We start from the raw sequence: 11,557 nt of genomic DNA on the forward strand, positions 1-11,557 counted from the left end.
ATGATGAAGAACCAGATCCTCCCAAGATTCTCAGCCAAGATTAATCATGATGCAATATCAGCTTTAGATCAAATTCAGAGAATCAATTAAACCCAACAAGACTCATAATAACAAGATTAATTACAAACACAGAAACCAAAACCAGCAAGAAAACCAATCACACAAAACAGAGCACAAGCTTTAACGTGGTTCAACCATTAATGGCTTACATCCACGAGTGAATTCCTCAGACAGCTTTATTGAATGATTCAAGAAGTTTGTTACAGAGATTCTAAGAACAAGAACAAGTAAGACACTTCCTCTCAGAGTTCTCTCAATCTCTATCACGCATAACACCTCCAAACCAGAAGGCTGCAGCTTATATACCAGTCTTGTAACAGCTCTAACAACCCAGATTGCACAGCTCCTTGACACGTGTGCTATGAGTCTGTTATTTAACGAACTCAGCTTCAGCTAACCATCACGTGAAGAACTCGTGACTTCACTTAAGTTGAGCATATCCAAAACGAACTCATGTGTTGCCGTTTCGGATTAAGAATTGGCTGTGCTTCTCACGTGAGCACTTAAAGCTTCTGAACACTACTGGAAACGCTGTCGTTTGCTGGCAAAGGTGTTTGAATTCACCTTTCAGCCAACAAATTCATTAGCTATAAGCAATGTAAAATTTTACTTTTCAATCATCCAATTTTATTTAATATGAAAAATCACTAAAGGATTTCCTCCTCATTAGCATGTTCATATATGTATTTTCCAACAGCTGCAAAATGAAACATGACAATCGTGTATATTATATCTTCACGTTCTTAGTTTTGATAATGCAGATTCAAAGTGTAAGTTTATAGATAATAATTTAGTGGCAAAAGGGAAATTTTCAAGTTTACGTTGGTCCTGAGAGATAATCAGACCACGTTTCATGAAATCATAGGTGTGGGTTACCTTGTTATTTGTTTCTCGACTAGCAACCTCAGATAAACAAAAGCTGAGAGCTGTTTTACCATTGCTAATTTGTTATGCTTGACTAACAAGAGAACTAACCCAGCTTAGCAGTTGAGAGTTTCTATGTTACTGCTATTCAAATGAAGAAAATTTGATTTCAATGAAAGAGACCGCAAAACTTGCAATGCATTTCATACCAAAAATTGAACCCACTACAAGTGTATTTCTCGTTTTTCTTTCCAAGTGAAGAATTTCAGGAGTGAATAGACTAATATGAATGGAATTAATTTTATTTCTGGGAACTATTTTTTCATCCAAAAGATGAAAATTATTCTGCATTTCCTTTTCATGCAGTAATTGTCTAATTTGAGATTATTGTTACCTGTATCAAGTATGAGCAAGAACAAATATAAAATATAAATTTACTATAAGAAAAAAAAATTTTAAATGACAAAAAGTATAAGAAAAATATCTTATTAATTATTAATGCTTTATTTACATAAAAAAAATTTCTAGTACTTAAACTTCTTAATTTTTATTTACATTGATATTATTTATTAGTTTATAATAAATATGAATAAAATGTATTTAAAAATAAGAGCAATACTATAAAACTATAATGTTAGGAGGATTATTGATTATTATGAAAATAATAAGAGGTTAAGTGATATATAATGACCTCTAAAGTGTTGTATTGAGTATTGACTCTGAAAAACTAGAAATAAACCATTAAATTTCCTTCCTGGTACCACATTAATTCGTAAGCACTATATAACCTAATAATTACCCCTTATTCATTTTTTATTTAAAAATAATTTTCTTTTCACTGAAAAAATGAAATCTTTAAAATTTTATAATATATTTTTTTATATGAATGGAGCCTCATTGCGGAGGAATATTGTCAATAATGAAAATGAAAGTACAAGAAATCAGGGGACAAAGTGAGCCTTGCCTTAAACCGTCAATAGAGACATAAAAGACAAGTAAAATTGTTGATCAATCAGATTATTATAATGATGGAATATATAGCAAAAATCTCCGAAAAGTACGCTCCAAGGATTGCAGACCTGGATTGGCTCAACAACCAAAAATAGTATGACAGTCCTGAAAAAACATAAATAAATTAAAAAGAAACTGCATTAGTCTTAATCGTCTCGATGCAATTCAGCCACGTATTAAAAAATTGTAATACAAATTCAACAATCTCACAAATTTCGTTCAAGATTATGATGAATATATTTATCGAATTTTTTTTTTCATGTTTGTGTCACTGCGAAATATAGACGCGTGAAACACGCCTACTCCACAACCCATGCAAAATCATATATATATTGATGAAATTTCCTATTCTAGTTCCCTGTACACAGAAGGATTCCTAGTGAGGTTTCGTAATCTATATGGGTGTTATTCCTATTACGAACAGGAAACTCAAGTTCACAAGGAACTGAGATTTCCTATTTAGTTTACTTCTATAAATACATAGCAGTAGCAAGAGACAGATTGCTTATATAAAAATAAAAATTAGTTTCTGTCTTTAAACTCCCCAAACAAATCCATGAAGAGAATCTTTCTGATTGCGCTTTTTACTTTGTTGCTTTCTTCATCTTCTTCATTCGCTCAAACAACTCAAACATGTACCAATTACCGTTTCACCACCCACAACAACAAATAAGGTGCATGCGTTGATTTGCAAGCTTTAAATTCTTTTCTCCACTGGAGCTATGACGAAGCAACCGGCTCTGTCGACTTGGCCTATCGTCATGTAGGCATGCAACCAACCAGATGGATTGCGTGGGCAATAAACCCTACCGGTAAAGGCATGGTCGGCTCTCAATCTCTTGTAGCCTACCGTAACCCTAACGGAATCTTGAAGGCATACACATCGCCGGTGATGAGTTATGGCACCAAATTACAAGAGGGAAACTTGAGCTTTCAGGTTCCCAAGATTTCAGCAGACTTTTCCAATAACGAGATGATAATATACGCAACGATAGTGCTTCCAAAGAACATGACCACAGTGAGCCACGTGTGGCAAGAAGGTCCTGTACGTAGTGACAATCACCTCGGCATGCATTCTCTAGGAGGCGACAATGTCAAATCAATGGGTACTTTGGATCTTCTTTCCGGGAAAGTTACGACTACCAAAGGAGGAACCTCGGGTACTCTTCATTTCAAGCAGGTTCATGGAATCATAAACGCGGCTAGTTGGGGCTTCTTGATGCCAGTGGGTGCTATTACTGCCAGGTACATGAAGGTCTTCCAATCAGCTGATCCCGCTTGGTTTTATGCTCACATCATATGCCAATCCTCGGCTTACTTACTTGGTATTGCCGGAGCGGGGACAGGAATTTACCTTGGCAACAAATCTCATGGCATTCAACATTCCACTCACAGGACTATTGGGATACTACTTCTCGTTCTTGGCTTCATTCAGGTTCTTGCGTTGAAACTGAGACCAAAGAAGGAGCACAAGTACAGAATTTGGTGGAATTTTTACCACCATTCTGTTGGATACGCCATCATAATATTAAGCATCTTCAACATCTTTGAGGGTTTTAATATTTTGAACCCTTTGAAGATTTGGCGCTTGGTGTATGCTTGTGTTCTTATTGTCTTGGGAGCCATTGCCGTTATTTTGGAAGTAGTAACTTGGGTCATTGTCATAAGGCGGCGGAGAAGGATTGAGAATCCTGCAAGCAATATCACAGCAGTAGCATGAAGTTTCAGAGTAGTAGTAGATTAGGATTTACTGCTTTTTTTATGTAAATGTTTAAATTTTCCCACATCAATTAGCGATATAAAAGAATTATTATTATTTTTTTTACAAATTAATTTGTGCATCATTGCACGTAATATTAGCTCGTATATTATGAATAGCATACATGTTGATTTTTGTTAAATGTCGGGTACGCAATTAGAAGAGGCACATTAAATTATACTGTTTATTTAACTGTTTTATCCCCGGAAATTAGTTAATGATACCAGTTCCATGGTTCGAGGAATTTTTTAAGGGGATTGATCTTTCTCAATGCAAGTTATCGTATGAGTTTTAGTAGATGTTTAAGTGTCCTTCAAATACGTAATTGTGGAGAGTAATCTCTAAATTAATTAAACTTCTTAACAATATTCATCTCAAATTGAAAAGTTGGAAATTATACAATAACACGTGTTTGTGGTTGGTACAATATATTTTTATTTCATATTTTTAACAACTAATCAAATGCAAATCTCTAAGATAAGTCATCTCTTACATCTTGCTCTTGTTTTCTTTTAACTTCTATATGCTTTTCAATTTTTTTCATTCCCCTGTTTCGACGGCAGCAATTAGCATCCTGTACTGTTCATACTATTCTCAAGTCAAATTGCATTTGTAAATTGTAATGTTTGGACTGATTAATTGAGAAACATTTATCACAACCATATTACCCAACTTGCTTCCGAAAGTTCTTTTGACCTTAACCACCTCTCTTCCTTGATCATTGTTGTTTCCAGTGGCGGAGCCACCGAAGGCCCAACGTGGACAGCTACCTCGTTGCATCTATTTTTTCTTAAATTCATTTTTTAAACCCACTCATTTTTTGTATAATACAAATAAAATTAGTTATTTGTCACTTTGGCTTTGAGTAAAACACAAAAACAGATGTACAAAATTACATTTTCATCGCCAATACACACTGTATCTGAATTAAGAAAGTAGCTTGCGTCTCGTTTCTCCATGGAGTGCGAAGATCTATCAAAAAATAATCTTTGTTGGACCAGACCACTATGTATATAGAGGTACTCCTATTAATCTGTAACGTATGTGGGGAAAAAAAAAAGAGAAAGGCGGTTAAAAAAAAAAAGGGAAGCTTCGCAAATCTTTTTGAAGGGAGGCACGTTCACACGTGAGAGAGAGAGAGGAAGCTGTCAAACCAACCCGAAGACCCGACCCGACCATATCTCCGATGTTCGGCTACCTCACCGTCCGTGGAAGGTAGCAAGCGAAAGCTCCTGAGCCGGCCTTCAATTTCCTACTGTCACTGTTGCCAAAAACTGATCAGAACGCTGCCGTTTGAAGCGCGAATAGTCGCGGCGAAAGCCCTTCACCACCGTTATTGATTCCGCCAGAATTAGGCCATGCCATCGGTTGGATTTTACTCACATCACCACCTTTCATTTCTAACCATCCACGGCCACCAGAAGTCATTGATTAGCCGTCGGCCAATTATTAAGGTGCTCATGGCTGTCGAGCTAGATTTCAGCGTCGTTGCCGCGCATGGGAGCTCACTACCGGTACCGTTGAACTCAGCTCAGACAAAAGTGTCTAAACCGAGCTTCCCGATCACCATTGCTTGAATTTCGGTCACCGTTGACCAGCGAGGGCATTTCGATAATTTTGCACTCTAAGGGTAATTTCGTAATATCTGGCCTTGTGGATACTTTTGTCATTTGAATGGAGGGCAGTTTGGTGATTAAGGATTCCGAGGGAAATTTAGTGGCTTACGATTTTGGTTTATTTTAATAATTTACGGATGCTACAAGATTTTGGTAATTTTATCGGCGCCGGAGTTGTATATTATGGACAGATGTTCATTTCAAGCTTTATTGCATAATTCTAGTCTTATTCCACATTTACAAAAAAAAAATAATTATGTCATTTCCTTGATTTAGGAGGATCCGCGGGCAAGAAACAGTCCGCGAGCATGGATGATAACCGGGTCTGAGCATTGTCATTGTGAGTGGAATATACAAAACCTATTTTCGTAATATTATGATTTTAAAGTATAGTAAAGCATGCTTGTGAAAAAATGTTTAATGCTCTTATTTATTTTTTCTTAGAAATGAGTTTTATTTACATATTGTTGTATTATTAAAAAGTGTGTGATTATCGGTTTCCCTATCGATTTTTGAGTAATGCATTATAGTATTTTAAAGAAAAGAAAATATATTTAAAGTATGTTAAATAGAAAGTAAATAAGATTTATAGTATAATAATTATATGTTCATGTATATGGGTATAAGCATTGCTTGCAAAATCATTAGACATTACATGTCCCCTCCAGTTATAGTGACATAGATATGATGAGAGGTCTTTAGGGCATGTCTGAACACACATAGAGGATTTAGGCCATGTGTTTGGGCACTTCTGCCTTTTGGGGGCTTATGTATACAGCATGATGATAGCAGAGATATAGTTACTGAGATATAGATGTGATATAGGCCTTTGGGGTCTGTCAGAGCACACACATAGATTTTGGACCGTGTGCTTGGGCGCTTTTGTCCTCTGGGGATTAATTTGTGCATGCAGAGATAAAATGAGATTTATGAGATGACATTCCATTAGTCTATCCATTGTAGCTCTAGGGCATGACGGTAACCTGATAGTATGTCATTGCCTGTTCGTTTGAGGTCTAGCTATGACAAGATTTTTCCCTTGGTACCTGTTTAGTGATAGTTTTCAGAATTCAGTATTTGATATTACAATGTGTTCATAACTTCCTTGATTTTATGTGGTATTATATCTTATGTTTATGTCAGTTATGATTTATAATTAAATGAGTTTATTTAAGTTTTCTTATGGTATTTTGGTAAAGTTATTACTGAAATGATATAATTATTTTGAAGTAAGTTTATTTTCAAAAACTAATATTCACTACTGAGCTCATTAAGTTTTATACTCATCCTATTTTATCATATCCCCCCCCCCCCCAGCAGGAGGTTGCAGGTACACCAAATCGACCCAGTGACTGTAGATATTTTGAATTTTATCCACGTGATGGTGTTAGAAGATATAGATGATTTTTATTAGGGCATCCTGATCATCTCATTTTTTTTAGGATTGTATAATTTTATTGTATTATTCTTTTGAGGTTAAGAATAAACCAATGTATGTTAATATTAGTTGTAATATAATCTTTTGATACCCTAGAGATAACTTGGGTAAAATTCTGTATTTTGGTTGAGGGTATTGATCATTAGAATTGGCTATATATTGGATTATTTTGGGAGTATTTGTTTTTTCATATTTGTAGATTAGAAATGTTATATTTATAGAGGAGACTTTGCCGAATTTTTGGCAGAATCCTTACTGATTACATTATTATCGGTCTATTTTTTATGAGACTAGATAGACTCACCTTGGGAGTTCGGCGCAGGTCGTTTCATAATCCTACTTAGATTTTTTTATGTTATTTCAAAATTATTATATATCTATATATTTGCTTTTGTGATTTTGATAAAGAAAAAATGACAAATTATACACTATAAGAAAAATAGTCTTTAGTGACATGAAACTAGTATTACAAGTAATTATAATGATACTTGCTAATTGTATCATTGATCTGGTAGTCAAAATCTATTGGCATAGTTTGTGGTGTCATGATTATGGTATCAATAATTATAGCTATTATTATAGTATCATAATAATTATGATACCATAGCATCAAAATTGCAGTCTATAACTGTGATTATTGTTACAAGGATATCAATGTTTGATTTAATATTTCAAATTCAATAAACATAAAGATAATGTTATTTCATTGGATGATATTTTAATAAAGTTAGACTAAGCAATCTCACACATCCGTAGAGTGAAGATTGCCAAAATTATTGAAGAATTTGAAGGATAAAACATAAATGTTTATTAAAGAAGTTTTAGAACATTATAAGAACAATTCATACTTTTTCAAATCACTTTCAAAAGCTTTGTTTTGCTTCTTATACTCTCTTTCTTTTAGGCTTGATGTATATAACACAAATTATAGTACCAAAAACATAATTATTATCACATACACAAACTAAATAAATTTAATCATAACCACTCTTTTATTCTCAACTACCACATTAATTATCAACCTAACTCATTCCACTTCACCTACTTCACTAACCACACTAACTACCTAATCTTACCTGACTTAGAAAGTTCTATGAGATGGAGTAAGCTTTGTTTTTTAGAATTGAATCTAACACTCCCTTTAAACTTGTTTTATAGCACCTAGTAAAGTTCTCAATCTGAAGAAGTCTTCTTATTTTAATGGCTTGGTAAGGATGCCAGCCATTTGATCATGTGATTTGTCATATTTGTATTTTTTTTCAAAGCAACTCCCGTATGAAATGGTAGCAAGTGACAATATGCTTACTTCAATCATGAAACACAGGATTCTTAGCTAAGGCAATTGCTAATTTGTTGTTGATGAAATCCCCATAGGTCTTTTTGGAAAAACCCAACTCCTTCAATAAATTCTTTAGCTAGATTGCATGACAAATGCTTGATGCATCAGCTACATACTCAGCTTCACAAATAGAAAGTGTAAGAATATGTTGCTTTTTCAACATCTATGTGAAAGTAGTGTCTTCCAGAAAGGACACAAATCCTATAGTGTTCTTTCAATCATCTATATCTCCACCCCAGTCACTGTCGCTATATCCAACAAGCTTATAGTCATTAAAGAATGAGTATAACAAGCCAAAATCAATTGTACTTTTGATATAGCGAAGGGTTTATTTTGTAGTCTTAAAATGAGTAGTCTTTTGGATTCTGTATGTATCGACTCACAAGTCAAACAACATAAAGGACATTAGGTCTCATACATGTAAAGTAATATAGACTTTCAATAAGACTTTTGAAAATAATTAGATCTACTTTTTATCGTTTGTCATACTCGTATCGCTTAACTCTACACTTTACTTGTGTGCTTATTGGATCGCAATCATTCATCTTGAACTTCTTGAGTATTTCCTTTGCATAGCTTTCTTGTGAATGAAAATGCCATCTTCTTATTGCTTGACTTCAATGCCCAAGTAGTATTCCATCAACCCAATGTCTATCATATCAAATTTTTTCGCCATTACTTTGTTGAACTCTCCAAGTAAGCTTGAATTACTTCCAGTAAAGATAAGATCATTCACGTATAAGCACACAATTATAATATCTCCATCTTTGAATTTGATGTATAAAGCATGCTCATAGAGACATTTGATAAAGCCATTTTCTTTGGAATACTTGTCAATTCTGTTGTGCCAAGCTCTTGGAGCTTACATTTATCCATAAAGTGCCTTCTTCAATTTCAAAACTTGTCTTCATGCCTCTTCATTTCATAGCCCAACAATTGTTCAATGTAGATTTCTTCTTCAAGAACTCTATTTTGAAAACCAGACTTTGTATCCAACTGATAATTCTTCCATTTGTTCTGAGCAGACAAATAAATAATAAGTCTGATAGTTTTAAGTTGGGCTATAGGAGTAAATACCTCATCATTGTCTATGCTAGCCTTTTAACTATTAGTTAACCTTACCTTGTGCCTTTTAATTTCTCTCTTCATATTTCTCTTCATTTTGTACATCTATTTAACACCGATCGCCTTATGACCTTTGGGAATAGTAGTAAGTTTCCAAGTGTCATTTTTCACGACAGCTTTGATTTCTTTATCCATTGTTTTTCTCTATTTCTCATTTTCGTGCAGCTTCATGGAAGTTTATTAGTTCACAATCAGTAAAGAGACAAAAGAGAGTGAGATTATAAAGGTTCTTAGTTACCTCATAGAAATCTTGAAGACTCCTTGTACATTTTTCAGTTCTTTTATTTAAAAAAGATAGTAGTTAATCTCCATATGTGGTTGATGCTGGTAAGATCGGTGGAGTAACTAGCTCTTATTGTTCTTCTACTCATTTTATCTATGTATGATCATCTTCTTTAATTGGAAAGAAGTTAAAGTCATCGACACCATAACCAAAATCCAATTCTCCTTCCTCATCAAAAATTACATCTCAGCTTATCATGATCATCTTGTTATTTGGATTGTATAGTTTCGTGTTAAAAATAAGCCACCGTCCGATGAAAGAGTGGTTTCCAATAGAGCGATTGTTGTAAATTTTAACTCAATTACTATTAGTGTCACTGTACAAGTGTACACAATAAGTAATATAATTATGAGTATTCAAGATCGTCTCCACAGGGATTGATGTTATTAGATTTGCTACAGCAATCTCAACAGTGCAGATTTTGTTCTAAATTAAAATAAACAATTAATAAAACTAATATACTAATTAAAATAAAAACGCTATAAATAAAATGCGACAAAGTAAATTATCATGTCTAACTTAAGGATAAAACCAATGAGAATATAAAGTAGTTGAGTGAATAAACTCTCTTAATGGTTTTGACTATTTTTCTAATGTTTGGCTCGGTTGCTACAGCACTTGGCAAAATCTTTATGTATTCTCAGCTGTCGCATGTTGGATATCTTATATCTATATGCAACCTAACAGTGATCAGTTGTTATGCCAACATATGATATAACATACCCTACAAGGTGAATCCTTATATCTAGTTCATCACTAATTTTAGATTAAGCATGGCCCTTTTGGGATCAAGTAAAACTCAATCTAGGAAACCCAATCTAAAACCAAGTATTACTTTTATATGTTCCACTACGATAAGCCCTTTTGTGGCTCTTCCTTAGCTAGTATCATTAAATGGGAGATTAGCCGAAATAATGAATAAAAATAAATATTATCAAAACAAAATGCTACAACAAACATACAGCAACACATATTTTCAGTCAATAAACCATCAAGATTGCTTATCACTCAACCACAAATAAATTTAGTTCATTATTTGCAAAAGAAAAGTAAAGAACAAAGTTTCAGCAATCAAACACATCTTCATGACTAAAAAGTAAACAAGAAAACAACAGAAGAATAAGGTAGGCCTTTAACCATGTTCTTTTTTTATAGTAGCTCTAGTCCACCAAAGCTGAGATGCCTATATCGATGATGCCAAATCCAATTTGGATTTTTGTGACTAGCCTTGGGACATTTTGCAATATCATTTTGAATATTTAAAATAAACATTCTATTCTTTCATATTTTCACCTTCGTAATTAGGTTTCCTCTATTATCTTTTAGAAAAAGACTATAATCTTTTAAGTGAATATCATAATCTTTTTTCCAAGAGTTAACATAAACTGAGGATGTTAATTTTCATACTAGGCACATAATAAACATTTAAAATAAAATGGTGGCTACTATATTTTCAACGAAAAAGAATGTTACTTTTACCCTTCACTGGTACTTTTGACTCATCTCCAAAAGCGATATTGTTATTCATAGATTTATTTAGTTCCATGAACATGCTTCTGTTTCCGCTCATTGATTACTAGCTTCTTTGTTAAGATACCTTGTATTTTCCTGACCTCTACTCGTGTCATTGTGTGCAAGTAAAAGTGTACAATCTTCACAATTGCTTCTCTTCAACATAATTCACCCTCTTATTAATTTTGGTACTTGGAGCTCTACATTCTGAAGCATAATACCCAAATATTTGACAATTATAGCATTGTAGTTGAGATTTATCGTACCTCGATCTTGGATTGCCTTTGCCTTGTACTCTAGTTGAGCTTTCTCTTTTCTGTAATTGGAGTTGTTGTTTATTGAAATTCCAGCCTCTCTATGACCATGACCTCTACCTAGTCCTTTGCCTATATATCAAACATATCATCTTCTATTATTCTTGGAGCTTTTTTTCTTTTTTTCTTTGGATTGACATCCATCTTGAGGAGTTGTTCTTCGATCTGATGCTTCTTAAAGAACGTTGAAAGGAAACAAAGTTAAATGTTTCACATTTATATTCAAAATAAAGTTT

The 11,557-nt window shown here is 33.7% G+C and overlaps 1 protein-coding gene and 1 long non-coding RNA gene across 3 annotated transcripts; both read left to right on the forward strand.

The window, feature by feature from the left end:
• The first annotated feature begins 2,755 nt into the window (after nucleotides 1-2,755).
• LOC107178730 (cytochrome b561 and DOMON domain-containing protein At5g47530-like) lies at nucleotides 2,756-3,655 on the forward strand. Its single transcript, XM_015534287.2, has one exon. It carries the CDS (start codon nucleotides 2,756-2,758, stop codon nucleotides 3,653-3,655), a length of 900 nt encoding a protein of 299 aa, XP_015389773.2.
• A 753-nt stretch (nucleotides 3,656-4,408) lies between these two features.
• LOC127899975 (uncharacterized) lies at nucleotides 4,409-6,926 on the forward strand. Of its 2 annotated transcripts, none has more exons than XR_008051841.1 (3): nucleotides 4,409-5,324; nucleotides 5,587-5,650; nucleotides 6,628-6,926. It is a non-coding gene; the product is annotated as an uncharacterized LOC127899975 (long non-coding RNA). The 2 variants fall into 2 exon arrangements; XR_008051840.1 differs by having other exon boundaries at nucleotides 6,631-6,926.
• Nucleotides 6,927-11,557: the final 4,631 nt, after the last annotated feature.

This window comes from Citrus sinensis, chromosome 9 (genome assembly GCF_022201045.2).
Source record: "Citrus sinensis cultivar Valencia sweet orange chromosome 9, DVS_A1.0, whole genome shotgun sequence".
NCBI lineage: Eukaryota > Viridiplantae > Streptophyta > Magnoliopsida > Sapindales > Rutaceae > Citrus > Citrus sinensis.